The sequence below is a fragment of the Dryas octopetala genome, chromosome 4 (assembly GCF_963921425.1).
Source record: "Dryas octopetala chromosome 4, drDryOcto1.1, whole genome shotgun sequence".
Taxonomy (NCBI): domain Eukaryota; kingdom Viridiplantae; phylum Streptophyta; class Magnoliopsida; order Rosales; family Rosaceae; genus Dryas; species Dryas octopetala.
The window spans coordinates 23,119,652-23,138,119 of NC_141369.1; the positions used below are offsets into that span (position 1 = coordinate 23,119,652).

The window sequence follows — 18,468 nt, forward strand, 5'->3', positions numbered from 1 at the left end:
TTATCAACACAACCCAATAAAACTCAACTTGAATATTAAATTTTTCATGTATGTTTGTATCGTATTAATGGGTTGTGTGGGACCATGGGTAATTTCCATGAAGCTCAAAGGGCATTTAAGAAAGAACAAGTGTAATTTGGGTAGTACCTACAAAGAATTATAAACTAAAAATATTTTTAAAAAACCAACCTAAAAACTTGAAAAATATATATTAAAGCATTATGATATGGCTACATTTTTACCCTTTTTTTAAAGAAAATATAGCAAATAATGCATGTACATATTTTATATATTCTGTATACAATTGACTATCAATTTTAGTAAAGATGATATGAATTTAAAGGGATCTAAAAAATGGAAGATTTTGACTATAAAATTATATTACGTGATGAGCCCAAATGGTTAATTCTTATTATTTGAATGCAATATACTTTAATAAAAATATGGTAAGATAAATGTAGAATATTAATTTCCTTATTAGAACTTTTACTAAAAATATTACTCAAGATGCTATACATACTCAACTCTAATAAAAAAATATATATTCAAAAGTGTTATAGGAATTTATTAGGACATGCAAAATAGCTAGATCTTTTTTTTTTTTTTTTCGGAGAAAAGAATATCGAACTTGGGTGAAGGAGGATGCAAAAGTTAATTGAGAATGACTTCATTATGGCAGAAACTTTTCGGTATCCAACTCAGGCCTGCTAAAAACTTTCAAGGCCAACCAATGTGAGTGTGTGTGAGAGAGCACTGAGCGGGAGTTCCAGATAATGAGATAAGCACTACACCAGTACACTGACCTGAGGCAATTAATTTTCATTTTCCATAATGGAAAAAATATGGCCTAAAATGGGAAAAACAAAAAGTTGACAGATACGCGGCGCCTTGTCTCAGAGTACCTTCAATTTAATTACCTATTATTTTCAGTTTCAAATTAATTTTTTTTTTTTTAATAATATATAAATTAAGTGTGAGCGTGTTAGAACTTAGAACTTGGTTGTCAAAATGGAGAGAGAGTGTATGAGCGAATCTCTCATTGTGTAATCTAATTTGTCTTAACTGGATTTCCTCACACTTTTTCTTAGGGATCATATTGAATTCTGGATTCTGGTCCATCACTTTCTCTCCTCCCTGTCACTCTCTCTCCCACCATCTCTTTCTTCGATCTATATAACTCCCAGACACTCAGACAGTCTCCCCAGTCTCAATTCACTCAGGCCTTGTTTGTTTCACCTTCTTAACAGGGACAGTCTTAGTTAAGATTTTAAGCCCATGTTTGGTGAGCTTAGAATTAAAAAACACGGGGCTTAGACAGTCCTGTCCAACTTAAATCAGCCTTCTTAGCTAGGCTTAATGAAACCCGTGAAAATCAGCCTTCTTAGCTAAGAACCTCCTTAGCTGGGTCTACCTAAGACCAAAACACACTTCTATCGATTTCATAGCGACAACAAACCGAAGGAGAAAGTGGGCAGCGGCGACTTCATCACTGTGGGCAGCGGCGACCGACGAGAATAACTAGGCAGCGGCGACCGGCGAGAAGGACTGGGCAGCGGCGACCGAGGAGACGAACTGGGCAGCGGCGACCGGCGAGAAGAACTGGGCAGAAGCGACTGGTAATTTGGCTCTTTCATCTTCTACAGCAACCCAACCCATTTCTTCTACCTGCAGCAACAACAGAGAGTGAGTTCTCTTCAAAATTCCTCTCCAGATCTAGGGTTTTTTTTTGTTTTTGGTGGTTTTAGTGGAATTCTGGAGTTGGGTTTTCATGGGAACCTGTTGAAATATTGAATTCTGTAAGCCCATGATCTTAATTCTTATGGTTGGTGATGAGAAAGTTTAGGAAATAATATGTTATATGTTCATGTTTTTGTTTTTGAAGATTTGTTTTTGCTGTGTTTGGTTGCTGAGATCGCATATGATTTTTGCTGTTTTTGCTGTGTTGCTGTTTTTGCTTTTTTTGCTTTTTTTGCTGTTTTTGCTGTAAGCCCATGATCTTCATGTTGCTGTTTTTGCTGTGTTTGGTTGCTGAGATTTGTTTCTGCTAGACTTATGACCTTGAAATTAATAGTTGTGTTGAAATCATCTTAGAGTAAGGGGAGATCGCATATGAGGGGCTTTGTCTTTATTGCTGACAGCCCTGAGCCCCTGAATCCTGATCATGGCTTTGTCTTTAGTCTGCAGTTACAGACAACACATATTGCATTCCTCTTTAATGTTTAATTTATGTGGTTTGCAAAACCAGATAACAAAAGCCTTATGCCACTATATTATATTTCACTACTAGACCAGAGTAGACTAGACCCCAAGTCATAATTCAACCAACATGAAGGATCTTTATCAAAGGGTCTGTCCGAGAGTTTGGGATTTTTGTGAATGACTGTGGGTTTTTGGTCAATGACTGTGATCGCCAATTCGCCATCATTCTTGAGTGAGCAACTATGTATATATGTATTGTTGCCTTCACAATTTCACATGCACTCTAAAACACTGTGGATTGCTTATTCACCTTATTAATTCCTAAAGAAGTAAACCATATATGCAGAGAGATATTAATTCACCCCTAATCCAACTACTACTACTGCTACTACTAAGTAAAGGATCATATATCAGAGATTCTTAAGGTCTAAGGTTTTTCAGTATGTAACTGGTAAGTGGTACCTAGCACTGTTGGCAAAGATTCAAAGAACATGCATTTATGGGGTTGGTGGATTTTGGTTTGATTCCAATTGCTCAAGAAAATAAATTTAATATTTTTTAGATTATCAAAATGCAACTAGATTTTTTTAACTCTGTGATGTTTAGCCTCATCAAGTGCCCTTTTGTTACTTCCTGAAATTGATAATCTTATGGAAAATTATTGCACTGAAAGTTTCATGTGAGAGGAACTTTTTCAGTACAAATTCCAGTAAATAGCTTTCTATAATCTTTTTTTATTTCTGTTGCTTCGTTTTCTGTTTAAATTTTTCTTGGCAAACCGGAGTTTTGTAAATGTAATAATGAGGATAGTATATTTTGGATTTGTAATAGTACAACAAATGTCAGTCAAACACAACAATAAGTGATGTATATGGTAAATTATTGTCAATACCATGATGATGAGATTTACATCTTATAAGTAATTACCTGCTTGTTGTTCTTTGCTCCTTTGAAATTTGACTATGATTTAGGGGTATTTCTGTTGATCTTTGAGGTACTTTTTAAATTATAGCTATGCTCCTCTTTCTTAAAGGAATATTCTTTATGGTGTTTCTACTTTACATTATCTGTTGGTGAGTTATGTTAATTTAAAATCGTAAATTTATATTACACTGGGACCAATAAAAGGATTTTTGATGATGTGAGGGAGGAAGATGTGCATATTCTGTGGGAGAGAGTTCGATTATGGTCTTCTTTATGGGCATCAGTTACTCCAATTTTTAGGGATTTTTCATTTTCTATAATCTTGTCTAATTGGGGGGCTGTTGTGTTTTAGGGAGACTTTCTCATAACTTTTGTATGATTGGTGTATTATCTAGGAAGGTGTAGATTAGTGGACATCTTGTTCACTGCATTGCATGTTGTATTGTTCTTTTTTTCTTTTAATGAAAGTTTGTTTCTAATAAATAAAAAATGTAATCTTTTTCATGTGAGGTTGTCTCTATGATCTGGAACCAATCAGTTCCTTGTACATGTTATTAATGGAATGCTGAAGGTTACCTATATATGACAAGATTGCTTAGTGTGAGATAGCTTCTTTTTTTTTAGTAGTCATGTGGCTTGCAGATCAGAGGGTTCTAAAACCATCTAGATCAATCTTGCCCATAAAATCATGTGGGAGTTATGACCTCCATTTTACAAGGGGACATGGCAATATATGCTTTGGAGGCTGAGTAGATATGCTTAACAAAAGGCATTCTCTTTATGATCCATTCTCCAAGCGAGAAAACAGTAGCACCCATCCATGACGAAACAAAAACTCCAACAAAGAATACAAAAAGTAAGGACGTGACAAATCCAAGTCCTGCATTATATAAACCAAGTGCCTTGTGAGTGTCAGAACATTGAGTAAATATATCAAAATAAAAACTACGTGAAGCAACCAAATTCCATTAATTTTTAGTCTAAATAAATAAATATGGGGATTTATGATTTTGTTTCAAAAAATAATTTTCCAACTTGTTAGTCCTGCACTGCACCAAACATAGGACAAGACTATTTTCATTATCCAGGTTGTTAGTCTTGCACTGCACCAAACATAAAGGCAGTTCTTAGCTAGTCCAAGCCAAGACAGTCCAGTCCGTGCCAGTCCCTATAGCTAGTCCAAGCCAAGACAGTCCTGTGAAACAAACGAGGCCTCAGGGTTCTCAGAGAAAAGCTAGGCTGTCATTTGTGTGTGTGTGTGTGTGTGAGAGAGAGAGAGAGATCTAGGAATCTAATATTTACTAGCAACGCTTATATCTAGGCTGACAAAATGGGGCCAAACTCAAACCCACTAGAGCTGACATTGAGTTTGAAGCCTACTTATGTCCCTAAATCACTCAACATCATGCTGAGTGACCTGAATGAGAAGATTCATAATCCTTTGGAAAAATTGATTGTCCTAAATGACTACATACAAAAGCACAAGGAGGAACTAGCTTGGGTTGAGACTCTTGAGACAAGAGAGCTGCCTCAGTGCATGCTTTTATTGATGGATGGTGAGCTAGCTTGCTATATATCTCATTATTTTAATTTTTTCATGTTTCTGCTCAAGAAATTAGCTAGATTAAAGGGTTTGATATATATATATATGTGTTAATTTACCTCTAATGGTTTTTTTTTTCTTTGAGTTACAGCCATTGATGCATTAAAGGAGGAAATGGGGAGGATCATCAGGAATCTTGGTGCTAACGAGTAACGAATGTGATGAACCAGAATTTGAGACATGGAAGAAGAAGAGATATGAAGAGCTGCTAGAAGAAACAAGTATCTCTAAAAAATATCTCAGGGAGGGAAAAGAGCCCGTTATGGCCAATTCTCCTCCTGTTTATTCTGGGAATCCTAAAACTGACCTAGATGCAACAGATTATAAAGATCGGGTATGGTACCATAGACATGCAAAATGAAAGTTGATTTTTCATTTTTATTTTTGGGAAAATTAATTTCCCAAATTATAAATCTTGAATTAATAATTTGTTCCAGGTGAGCTTGCAACTAAGATACAAAACATATGGTTGCGAATTTTCAGAGAAGGGAAATGAGCCAAGTCAAACAGGGTTCCCCTGTGATTTGAATAAGGAGGCTGGGGATCAAGCAGTAATGTACCAACCACAATTGATACCATTTTTACAGCCTACTTGGAAGAATAATAGAAGAAATTGGACTCCGGAGCTCCACACAAGGTTTGTGGAGGCTTTGAATTTCCTTGGAGGTCCTCAAGGTTAGACTTAAATATGTGCTACATGTATATATAGATCATATGTTATATGATGCTTGATATATACTGATATATGATTTGTTTATTATTTTTCTTCATTTGATTTATTCTAGCTATATTTTTTATGTTTTCTCTTGTTGAGCAGTAGCCACCCCCAAGCAAATTACAGATTGCATGAAGGTTGAGGGGCTCACCAATGACCAAGTTAAAAGTCATCTTCAGGTGAATTGTTTAAGAATTTTTGTATCATGCATAATGTGTGTATGTGTATTTTTTTAATTTGTGAATCATAAAAATATCATCTTAACTAGTACTACAAGAATTAGTTGGTATCAAAGCTAGAATATGATGAGATCCATATCGAGTCGGCTAATTATATAGAGGATATAGGATCCTTTGCTAATATTTTTTGTATTGATATTTTGAACTCTGTTATTTCTCAGTTGAATTATTCTGGACTGAAATTTTAATTTGTAATTAGTGCCTCTAGTCTGAACTCTTATAAAAGAAATTTGCTTATTAATTAGCATGTTATTGACAAGGAATAGATGATAAGTTCACGTATATATAGTTAATAGTTTTTGGCCATTTCTTAGTAATACAGGGGATTCTCTCATGTGTATGAAAAAATGTTATGTGCATGAAAGATCTTAATGGTATATTCTCCCATGAGTAAGTTTTGTTCATTTTCTCATGCGTATAATAGATTTTAGCAATTAGATTACTTGAGTTGATAAAGATATTATGGTAGATTCTCTCGTGCATATATATACATGCGTGTGAGAGAATTTTCATAGTAACACATCTATTAATCTGTACATGCTAATTCTATTAACCATCCATGCATAAAATGATGATAGCTTGGAAGATATGATATTTAATTCATTGAGGGGTGTGTTATATGTAATAAATAGTTCCTAACTTCTATATAGGTAATTGAGGTTGAGTTTAGTGTATAAGAGCATCTCCGGTCTTTCACTAAACCTTTTTTTCAAATTTAAATTTGAAGGAAAATAAGAAAAAGTACAGCTCATATTATTCCCTAAAATCTCCTTAAATTTGAGTTTTCCCTAAAGTAAATTGAATGGATGAAACTCCTCAAATTCGATCTCTTCAAACCTAACAATTAGATTTAGAGTAGAAACCCAAACAACAAAAACGATTTAGAGAAAATTTAAACTTTAGCATTAGAGAGTCTTTCTCCAAATGAAGAAAAATATAGGGAAATACTGTGGCCTTGCTAGCTAGATATGCATATCATATTACCTCAAGCATGAAAATGAATATTGTTATTCCATATAATTAGTTATGATTGTGATTGATAAATATTGCAGCACTAAATATATCTCTAAAATGATTAACGTATATATATATGTATACAAGAATGCTCTAAAATTAACTAGTTAGTAAGTTAATACAAAACTAACCACCATGTTGGGCCCACCACACAATGTAATCTCAAAATCCGAACCGTCTATTTTTTAGGCCCTACTTCAAAGATCATCTCTGTAAAAAATCTTCAAATTCGGAAATCATTTAGTAATTTAATTATAACAACAACTATTTATATGTTTTTATCGAAAACACTGATCGTCTATTTATTTGATCTCAATTAGATGACTAAATGATTTCCGATTTAGTTGATTTGTTGTAATGATGATATTTGAAGTATGACCTAAATAATTGATGGTTCAGATTATAAGATTAGCTATGTGGTGGTCCCAAAAGTAGGGTTAGTTTCGTATTAACTTACTAACTAATTAGTTTTAGAGCACTCCTCATATATATATATATATATATATATAAAAGGAACCAATACTAAAACTTAACAGGCATATTATGAAACATTGCTAGTGTGATCAGTGCAAACGAACCAGAGCGCTAGCTGCGGAATAGTATTGTTGAAACTATTAATATTGTTATGTGGGTCATTTAGTACAAATTAAGTTACTTAATTTGCTTTTAATTAACTATTTCTTTCCAAGAAGAAACATGTTAAAATTAATAAATATGTGCTAACTCACCATGTTACTCGTAATCAGGACTTAGAGAGTGTTCTTAACTCAAATTTTAAAGGAGTTTAATAGATTTTAAAATCCATAGAATCCATCAAAATCCAAATAAATTGGGTGAAATTCTTATGAAATTTGTTATGTGTAAAAAATGCATTCAAATCTATCCAAATTCATTAAAATCTTTCGCTTAATGAAATTCATGACTTTTTTAGGACACCTGGATTTCATTGGAATCCATTAAAATCTGAGTTGGAGACATCTCAATTTTATTGGAATCCATTCAAATTTAAGTCAGAAACACCTAGATTTCATTGGAATTTTAAAATTCAATAAAATCTAAGCATGTTTATGATCATGAATATTGCTAGATAGCTAGGGTTTGATGATGATGATGATCTTGATGTACAATTATATTCCTGTGTGTTTAATTTTGTAGAAGTACAGACTAAACTTGAGGGGACCAATCCCACCAGGTGGTGATGCTAACAGTAGTAGTGCTTATGATCACCAACCATTACTACAAGACCCGTGGATGACACCCAGCCGCCATTTATATTGCCGTAACTTTCTCAGGCCAGTAAGCATTTCTTGTCACTCCAACTCTCTACAACAACAGCAGCAGCAACAACAACTCGAAGCTTTAAGGAATGCTGGAGTTGGATTTGGGTCTTCAACTGGTGGTAGCAACATCAGAGACAATGCAGAGACTTCGACCAAGAAATAAAAGAAATTTGGTGATTGGCTATATAGATCCGAGGAAGGTGGTGATGCATAGAGTCAGACAAATGCATATGGAAACAACTTTTTAGTGCAAAAGTATAAGAGGTATGAATAGAATAGAGAAACAATAAGAACTTTGAGAGATGTGATGCTTATGTCCCAAATTGGTGATGTAATGCAAAATTTTCAATGCCATTGACTTTTGTTTCTCAAGCAAATTTGTTTGTCCTTATTTAGGCTTTGTTTGATACTATTTTTCTATAGTAAAAATGTTTTTGGTAACATTTAATGGAAATAATTAAAAGTAATTTTTGAGTTATAGTTTATAGAAATATTTTTAATGCCTTTTGGATAAGATATATGTTTCCTTAAGAAATGTTTTTAAGTATATTTATAAGTATTTTAATTTTGATGAAGAAATTGATATACTTTAACTAGCTACAAGTGTAATTCGGGCGAGTTGAAAGGTCAATCCAAACTTAATCCATATTTTATTTTTTGGGTTGAGTTTAGGTGAGTTGCAAATAAGTGAGCTCAACACAACTTAAGCTCAACTTGGATTGAGCTCAACTTAACCTCAACTTGGATTCAGCTCGAGTTAGGTTCGGGTTGGACATCTTCAAAGCTTCAAGATAAAGAGAAAATAATAATAATAAAATCACAATCATATTGCCATCAAACATCATAATTTAGGTTTTCAGTAGTGCTACATATACCACATTTTTATACCATAATTTCATACCACCTTATGTGGCAACTTACATGGCATTCATACATTGGATACTAAAAAATAAAAAGAAAAACCCAAAAAGAAAAAGAAAAACTTTGTCCAATAAAGTAATGACACGTCAGATGGTATAAAAATGTGGTATAAGAATGTGGTAAGTATAGCATTATTCTTTAGGTTTTATTTCACTCAAAAACAATATATAAACTAAATATTATATTACTAATTTAAACTAAGATATAATCTAATATATAGAGTTTTAACTTTCTCAAACCTCCCAGTTCAAACACCAAAGCCCAATTTAAATTAGTTTCAGACGGTTCGGATTGATCCGCTCATGTTGCACCCCTAACTTTAACAAATGTACTACCAATAAAAGCACCATTGAATAGAACTGCTTCTTATGAAAGCCCTGCCAAACAGATGCTCAGCCCAACCAAATTTTGGGCTTTGACTTTATGTTTGTTATAGCCCAAACAACAAGTGACCTAGAAAGGTCTTTCTGGGCCTTGATTTTCAGCCGAGAACTCTTTTTTCTTTTGGTCATCCCCACGGACCCCACAATTCAATATTAGACAGCATGAATGAAGGACTTTTTTTCCCGAAAAAAAAACTCAAAGTGTTAATTGTTTTTTTTGTTTGGACAAAAATATTTTTAGCAATTAAAAACTTAAAATGCAGCTTAAAGTTCTTAAACTCAATAATGACAAAAATTAATGAACCACGGGCAACCATAGCTTTATTCCAAGTACAATAATTTTGTGTCCACTAATATACTACATGCTCCTTACAAAGTACAAACTTACAAACCCTATCGTGCTTCTGACAATTGCACAACCATACAAGAATTTTTACATAAAAACAACTTAGCCAACATGTGAAAGACATTATTGAGGGAACTAATTATACATGGTTTATACTTTATAGTTTTATTCATTTCTGTCTAATCAAGGAGAAGTAGTTTTCTTTGAGGAAGAGGCAGGGGGGGTCCCAGGGATGTGAGGTATAGGTGGGAGTGGGAATGGAGGGAGGAATGGGAATGATGAGGATGGTGGTGGGGTTAAACCTGGTATGGGAGGCAGAGGAATCAATGGTGATGGTGGCTGCAGTGGGTTTGGAGGTAAAATTGAGGGTGGCTGAAGTGGGTTTGGTGGTAAAACTGATGGTGGCTGAAGTGGGTTTGGTGGCAAGAAAAAATCTGGGTGGGCTACTTTTTTATCAGTTAGTTGCTCTGTCTTTGAAGAAGTAGTAGTTTTGGAGTTGGACCCTATAGGCTTTCCTGGTAAAGGGGGTAAAATTGGAACTCCTGGAATTCCTGGAAGTCCGGGAAGTCCTGGGAGTCCTGGGAGTCCGGGAAGTCCTGGGAGTCCGGGAAGTCCTGGAAGTCCTGGGAGTCCTGGGAGTCCTGGGAGTCCGGGAAGTCCTGGGAGTCCGGGAAGTCCTGGAAGTCCTGGAATAAGTCCAGCAAAATTAGGCATTGTTTGGTCTGGAAGTGGTGTTGATGGAAATGTCAGGTCATCAGCTGGAGGAAATGAGACTTTCCCAGAAGTGAGTTCCTTAGAGTTTTGAATGCTTGGTTTTTGGTTGCATAGGTTTGGCTGTTTTAGAGGCTTGAAGGTGAAGAACCCAGCTGAGAATATGTGTGTTCCTTGATTTCTTGACTTGAGATGCAGAGAAGATGAAGTTGCTGTTGAGGCCACAGCACAGTATGGTTCACTGCTGCTGATTAATTTCACAGAACACCCTTCAATTTTCTTGACATGTTTGCTCACAGAGAAAGGCAAATGAACTTTGAATACTCCATGAGTATCTGTTTTCACTTCTGTCCTGAAACTTGGTTTTGAAGTACTCCCATCTTTGCATTCTACACCAACAGAGGCCCCTGCAGAAGAACCCCACAAGAAATTTTCATGCATCAAGTTGAAATCACATTATTAAAAAACAATTTAATTGAGAGTAGTTGTTGAAAATTCGAAATGAATATTACCTGAAATGAAGTGGCTGGCCTTTGTGAACTCCTCTTGGAAACATGTGTCACAGTAGACAGTGCCTTCAACAACTGCAGATGGGTGCTTCTTCTCATGGCTAGCTTCTGAAGGAGTATTAAATGTGAGACTTAACAGAAAGAATATTGCTAAAAACCAAGACATTTTAGAGCCCTGTATTCCCCTAAGAAACTCTCTTGACTCTAAGAATGTGTTGATAGGTTGGCTAGCTTTTATATCAATTGCTGAGGGCCTGAGGCTTATAACTAATATAAATATTCTCTACAGCATTATACACTTTGTCTCCTTCTGCAGGTTGTTTTGGGGTAAGAAAAATTAGCTTTTTCAAACTTTATAGCATGACCCGTATCAAAGCTTCTTTAATTTATTTCACTCATGCAGAAACCAGTCAACTGCAAACTATAAGTAGTGAATGTAGGTTCGTTTTCCTACCACCAAACAATCCAAAAAGAAGGTAATTTTGTGATGGTGAGGTAGATAAAAAGGAGGCCCCCATATAGTTTTTGCTTTGCTGGTTTTTGTTTTACATTTATTGAGTTTGTTTCTTTGTTGGTGTGAGAATGGCAAAGAGAATAGTTGGGTCCCCGTTGGTTCACGAGACAAGTAGAGTAAACCACAAATTTCACGAGGAACAGGTTGAAGATCGATGTTGATGTATTAACTATTTATATATGTATGCTGCGAAATCTGTAAACTCTCCCCACAAACAAAGTTAGAACTTTCTGTTGTGTTAGAATGTTATTTTAGCAGAGCATGATGTGACATTAATTAATGAGGCTTTTTAGTGTGTGGTGAGTTAAAATTATAGCAATGTGGCCTCCAAATCTCATGGAGGTCCTCTGGATCATTTGTTTCTCAAGCAAATTTGTGTGTCCTTATTTAGGCTTTGTTTGACACTGTTTTTCTATAATAAAAAATGTTTTTGGTAACATTTAATGGAAATAATTAAAAGTGATTTTTGAGTTATAGTTTATAGAAATATTTTTAATGCCTTTTGGATAAGGTATATGTTTCCTTAAGAAGCGTTTTTAAGTATATTTATAAGTACTTTAATTTTGATGAAGAAATTGATATACTTTAACTAGCTACAAGTATAATTCAGGTGAGTTGAAATGTCAACTCAAGTTTAATCCATGCTTTATTTTTTGGATTGGGTTTAGGTGGGTTGCAAATAAATAAACTTAACATAACCCAACCTCAACTTGGGTTGAGCTCTAGTTAGGTTCAAGTTGGACATCTTCAAAGCTTCAATATGAAGAGAAAATAATAATAACAATATCACAACTATATTGCTATCAAACATCATAGTTTAGGTTTTATTTCACACAAAAATATATAAGATAGAATACATATTTTTACCTCCTTTAAAATTTATAGTTCATCTTCAATAATAATATATAAACTAAATATTATTACTAATTTAAACTAAGATATAATCTAATATATAGAGTTTTAACTTTTTCAAACCTCCCACACAAGTTCAAACACCAAATTAGTTTCAGACGCGCCCCGCTCAAGTTGCACTCCTATCTTTAACAAATGTACTACCAATAAAAGCACTATTGAATAGAAGTGCATCTTTTGAAAGCCCTGCCAAACAGATGCTCAGCCCAACCAAAATTTTGGGCTTGACTTTATGTTTGTTATAGCCCAAACAACAAGTGTCCTAGCAAGGTCTTTCTGGGCCTTGATTTTCAGCCGAGAACGCTTTTTTTCTTTTGGCCATCCCCACAATTCAATATAAGACAGCAAGAATGAAGGACTTTTTTTCCCGAAAAAAAACTCAAAGTGTTAATTGTTTTTTTTTTTTTTGGAAAAAAATATTTTTAACGATTAAAAACGAAAACTTCTATTTAGATCGTTTAATTGAACAATTTATTTAATAAAATTTTATGACTTTAAAATTCTAATTAAAGTCCAATAATACTGTAATTATTTCATATTATATATATGTATATAATATTAGTTCATTAATTTCAATTTTTTCATACATACCAGATGTCGAGTCTTTGGTGGTCATTTTCGAATATTTTGCAATGCATTTTTACTTTTTCTCAAGTCCTGATTTGTCGGTTTTATATTAGGTTTTAACTATGAGATTTTGAGCGCATACAGACTCTACAAACTTCATTCTATACCCTAGTAAGATATGATGTGAATATGTACCCTATACCCTCAAAAAATAAAAAAATAAGGCTTTTTAACAATTTATCCACTTAAACTTTAACACGTTTTTAACTTTACTATCTAATAAATTTTTTGACTCGATATAGCATCTTAATTTTAAAAGAATTTCAATGTCAAGTCTCTGTTACATTCTGTTAATATTTCTGTAATTCTGTTAAAAATAAAGACATGTTAGTCTTTTCATATTAATTTTCTACTATCAATAAAAAAATAAATTGCAACAACCCACATGACTAAGACTAATAAAAAATTTACACATGTCTTTTTATTTAGGCTTAATTATCGATTTACCACCCAAAATTGTAACTCATTTCCACTTTACTACCTGAAAGTTTTTTTGTCCCAGATTACCACCTGTAACTTACATCCGTGTCCCATTTTACCTTATTCCGTCAACAATTCCGTTAATGCTGACGTGGCGCGCTGGATGTGCGCCACGTGTCACATCTTTTTTGTATTTTTTGATTTTTTTGATTTTTCTATTTTTATAAACTTTGAAAATTAATTAAAAATAGCTCCGAACTTAAAAAAATACACGGAAAATTCCTACCGACTTGTCTTAACTAGTACTAATTTACTATCGGGTCAAAATGCCAATTTTCCCTATAAAATTTCCAAAAAATTTGGAAAGTCCAAATTTATTTCTAGAAAATTAAAATACGCTAGACTCTTTGAAAATTCATAGAATAATCTCCCGAACTCCAAAAAATATGAGGTCTGCACCGTTAGTCTTCTAAAAACTAACAATACCTTTCTCGTGAACACTTGCTACCCAAAAGACCTCTCGGTCTTAGAGAAAAATAAAATTCCCTATAAAATAAATTCTAGAAAAATTCTAAAATTTCTGTAAAGTCTCGAAATAATTCTCTAAAACAAGCTTTTGGTAATTTTTCAAAATATTTTTGAGAATTTGTCCAAGAGTTTACGAAAATTCTAGAATTTTTTCTAGAATTTATTTAATAGAGGAAAATTTATTTTAATTTTTTAGAAATAAATTTAGACTTTCTAATTTTTTTGAAAATTTTTAGAGGGAAAATTGGTAATTTAACCTTATAGTAAATTAGTGCTAGTCAAGAAGAGTCCATAGGAATTTTTTGTGTATTTTTCTGAGTTCGGAGCTATTTTTAATTAATTTTCAAAGTTTATAAAAAAATTTGAAAAAAAAAAAAGATGTGACACGTGGCGCACATCTAGCGTGCCACGTCAGCATTAACGGCCAGATCGTCAACAGTAACGGAATTGTTGACGGAACAAGGTAAAATGGGACACGGATGTAAGTTACAGGTGGTAATCTGAGACAAAAAAACTTTCAGGTGATAAAGTGGGAATGAGTTACAGTTTTGGGTGGTAAATCGATAATTAAGCCTTTTATTTAAACAAAACTTTATAACATTCCTAAATTATATGTAATTAGTTTTAGAACATTCTTATATATATATATATATCTATATCTATTATTATTTTTGAAATACAAAAAACAAAAAATAAACCTCCACCACCTCCACCCATGTTCTAAATTGCAGCCCACCCTTCACAACACCACCTCCACTCCACCACCCAAACCCAACAACTTAATCTCCAGCAAAACCCCATCTTCCATTCACAAAGTTCTAACTTTTTTTTTGGCCATTCGATTCAAAGATTTAACCCCCTCATTTTTTAACCTCTCTTAGATTTCCACTCAAAAGCAATTGGGTATGCAGCAGCTCTCTTGGACATTGCTCAATTCAACCATTCCCTTGGCTTGGTCTCTCTTTCTCTCTCTCTCTCGGTCTTTAGCCTCCCCAGTCCACTCCCCCACAATCATTTTCAGATTTCCTACTAAAGATGATGACTTAATTAAAGTCAATTTTCCTAAGACCCAAAATATTTCCTTCCATCAGTTTCTTTCTTTGTCTCTCTCTTTCTTTCTTTGTTGCTGGGCAGATCAAGATTAAGATGGTGATCATGATTATACTTTCCTTTTATAGGTTTTTTGCAGAAAAGAGAAAATAAGAGGTGGATTTTCAGGGGGCTGGTCGGGAGGAGGGCAGGGGGAATGAGGTGGTCGGAGCGAGGACCGTTGGTGGTGGTGGTGGGAGGGAGGGGCTGCGGGGTTGCTGTGGTGTTCCTTTTTTTTTTTTTTTAAACAATTTGACTTTCAGGTAAAATTAGAAATTGGGTATGAATGGAAGAATCTTAAACAAATTTCATTGGGTACCCAAAAAGACCAAAATGTCCTTTAAAAAGAAGTTATATATATCGCATGTGACTATTTTTATACGGAAAATTTGATAAAATGTAATGGGGTCTCACGTTGAAACTTTTTTAAAATTATAGTGTCTAAGTCAAAAAATTTATTAAGTAGTGAAATAAAAAACGGATCAAAATTCAAGTCCATAAATTGATAAAAAGCCAAACAATAATAATATATTTTTTTGAAAAAACAATGCTCAAAAGACTTTATTTAGAAAAAATAAAAAATTTATTTGAAAAAAAAAACTCATAAGATTTTTTTCTAAATAAAAAATGTTAGTATTAAAAACTTAAAATGTAGCTTATACTCAATAATGACAAAAATTAATGAACCACGGGCAACCATAGCTTTATTCCAAGTACAATAATTTTGTGTCCACTACGATACTACATGCTCCTTACAAAGTACAAACTTACAAACCCTATCATGCTTCCCACAATTGCACAACCATACAAGTATTTTACATAAAAACAACTTAGCCAACATGTGAAAGACATTATTGAGGGAACTAATTATACATGGTTTATACTTTATAGTTTTATTCATTTCTGTCTAATCAAGGAGAAGTAGTTTTCTTTGAGGAAGAAGAGGCAAGGGGGACTCCAGGGATGAGAGGAATTCCTGGAAGGCCTGGAAGTCCTGGAAGTCCGGGAAGTCCTGGGAGTCCTGGGAGTCCTGGGAGTCCTGGGAGTCCGGGAAGTCCTGGGAGTCCGGGAAGTCCTGGAAGTCCTGGAATAAGTCCAGCAAAATTAGGCATTGTTTGGTCTGGAAGTGGTGTTGATGGAAATGTCAGGTCATCAGCTGGAGGAAATGAGACTTTCCCAGAAGTGAGTTCCTTAGAGTTTTGAATGCTTGGTTTTTGGTTGCATAGGTTTGGCTGTTTTAGAGGCTTGAAGGTGAAGAACCCAGCTGAGAATATGTGTGTTCCTTGATTTCTTGACTTGAGATGCAGAGAAGATGAAGTTGCTGTTGAGGCCACAGCACAGTATGGTTCACTGCTGCTGATTAATTTCACAGAACACCCTTCAATTTTCTTGACATGTTTGCTCACAGAGAAAGGCAAATGAACTTTGAATACTCCATGAGTATCTGTTTTCACTTCTGTCCTGAAACTTGGTTTTGAAGTACTCCCATCTTTGCATTCTACACCAACAGAGGCCCCTGCAGAAGAACCCCACAAGAAATTTTCATGCATCAAGTTGAAATCACATTATTAAAAAACAATTTAATTGAGAGTAGTTGTTGAAAATTCGAAATGAATATTACCTGAAATGAAGTGGCTGGCCTTTGTGAACTCCTCTTGGAAACATGTGTCACAGTAGACAGTGCCTTCAACAACTGCAGATGGGTGCTTCTTCTCATGGCTAGCTTCTGAAGGAGTATTAAATGTGAGACAGAACAGAAAGAATATTGCTAAAAACCAAGACATTTTAGAGCCCTGTATTCCCCTAAGAAACTCTCTTGACTCTAAGAATGTGTTGATAGGTTGGCTAGCTTTTATATCAATTGCTGAGGGCCTGAGGCTTATAACTAATATAAATATTCTCTACAGCATTGTACACTTTGTCTCCTTCTGCAGGTTGTTTTGAGGTAAGAAAAATTAGCTTTTTCAGACTTTATAGCATGACCCGTATCAAAGCTTCTTTAATTTATTTCACTCATGCAGAAACCAGTCAACTGCAAACTATAAGTAGTGAGTGTAGGTTCGTTTCCTACCACCAAACAATCCAAAAAGAAGGTAATTTTGTGATGGTGAGGTAGATAAAAAAGAGGCTCCCATATAGTTTTTGCTTTGCTGGTTTTTGTTTTACATTTATTGAGTTTGTTTCTTTGTTGGTGTGAGAATGGCAAAGAGAATAGTTGGGTCTCCGTTGGTTCACGAGACAAATAGAGTAAACCACAAATTTCATGAGGAACAGGTTGAAGATCGATGTTGATGTATTAACTATATATATATATATATATGTATGCTGCGAAATCTGAAAACTCTCCCCACAAACAAAGTTAGAACTTTCTGTTGTGTTAGAATGTTATTTGAGCACATGATGTGACATTAATTAATAAGGCTTTTTAGCGTGTGGTGAGTTAAAATTATAGCAATGTGGCCTCCAAATCTCATGGAGGTCTTCTGGATCATTAAATTCAGTCATGACATTGCTTTAAATTTTCATGGTCCTTTTTACTGCATAGAAAAACAAGTCGATTTTGTGCAGGTGGTCCATAATGGATAAAGAAATTCCAGCCAAATTATAGTCATGTGATTCGAGATCAAAGAGTACGTCTTTTTCTCAGTGATTTGACAAGAATTTTTGAAAATTTGTATCCCCATTTGCGGTTTTAAGTAAAGAACGTGGCAATTGAATAGAATATCAAGTTGATTGGCTCGTCAATTAATTGACAAAGTATAGGGACTTGTAGCTCTAGTGGTAGAGAACATTTACTCCACATCCAAGTAAATGGGCACCTGTGCGAATGTGCTACTATTGAATAATGGGTTTGGTTCAAAAGCTACCATTCTACAATCAACAATGTGTTGATAACTTGATACTAAACATTTGGATCTAACAATCAGATAGTTCCAAAGAATGGGACTGGGTGTTCTTTTATAGGGAAAAATACATTTTTAGTCCTTATGTTTTACCTTGTAATTAATTTTGGTCATTGTGTTTTCAAAATTGCTAATTTGGTCTCTGTGTTTATATTTGCAAGCAATTTCAGTCCACCACCACCAAAATCATCCATCTATTCCCTTCCACCACCGACATCAACACACCACCACCATCCTCACCCTCCCTCCGTCCATCTCTCCCCATCAGCTTTTTTTTTTTTTTCTCTCTCTATTAGGCATGATAGGTGAAATTCATCACAAATTCGCCGTCACAATTGGTGGTGGTGGATTAAAATTGCTTGCAAACATAAACTCATAGATTAAATTGACAATTTTAAAAACACAAAGACCAAAATTAATTACAAGATAAAACACGTGAACTAAAAATGTATTTTTCCCTTTTTTCTAACTACCGGAGTGATATCGACCAAAGATCCTCCTTTACTTTTCTTCAATGCTTTTGTCAGCTTGGGTCAATCCAACAATATACATATAAAAAGTTACAGCTTTCAAGAAATTGAACACTCTCAAGCCAACTAAGGAATATCTGTCGACTTCTAAAATCCCAACT

At 34.3% G+C, this 18,468-nt stretch overlaps 2 protein-coding genes across 4 annotated transcripts; one reads left to right on the forward strand and one right to left on the reverse strand.

Annotated features, from left to right (window-relative positions):
• The first annotated feature begins 1,051 nt into the window (after positions 1-1,051).
• On the forward strand, positions 1,052-8,266 carry LOC147288417 (uncharacterized). 2 transcript variants are annotated; one of them, XM_086242097.1, is made up of 5 exons: positions 1,052-1,683; positions 4,818-5,060; positions 5,164-5,401; positions 5,544-5,620; positions 7,850-8,266. In XM_086242097.1, exons 2-5 carry the CDS (start codon positions 4,989-4,991, stop codon positions 8,135-8,137), a joined length of 675 nt encoding a protein of 224 aa, XP_086098223.1. In that variant the 5' UTR covers positions 1,052-1,683; positions 4,818-4,988; the 3' UTR covers positions 8,138-8,266. The 2 variants fall into 2 exon arrangements, with proteins under 2 accessions (XP_086098223.1, XP_086098224.1); XM_086242098.1 differs by lacking the exon at positions 1,052-1,683 and adding an exon at positions 3,382-4,679.
• A 1,307-nt stretch (positions 8,267-9,573) lies between these two features.
• Positions 9,574-16,840, reverse strand: LOC147288418 (uncharacterized). Of its 2 annotated transcripts, XM_086239861.1 has the most exons (4): positions 16,556-16,840; positions 15,891-16,450; positions 11,142-11,154; positions 9,574-10,382 (listed from the first exon to the last, which is right to left on the reverse strand). In XM_086239861.1, exons 1-4 carry the CDS (start codon positions 16,716-16,718, stop codon positions 9,808-9,810), a joined length of 1,311 nt encoding a protein of 436 aa, XP_086095987.1. In that variant the 5' UTR covers positions 16,719-16,840; the 3' UTR covers positions 9,574-9,807. The 2 variants fall into 2 exon arrangements, with proteins under 2 accessions (XP_086095987.1, XP_086095986.1); XM_086239860.1 differs by lacking the exons at positions 11,142-11,154; positions 15,891-16,450; positions 16,556-16,840 and adding an exon at positions 10,848-11,083 and having other exon boundaries at positions 9,574-10,742.
• Between the last annotated feature and the right edge of the window lie 1,628 nt (positions 16,841-18,468).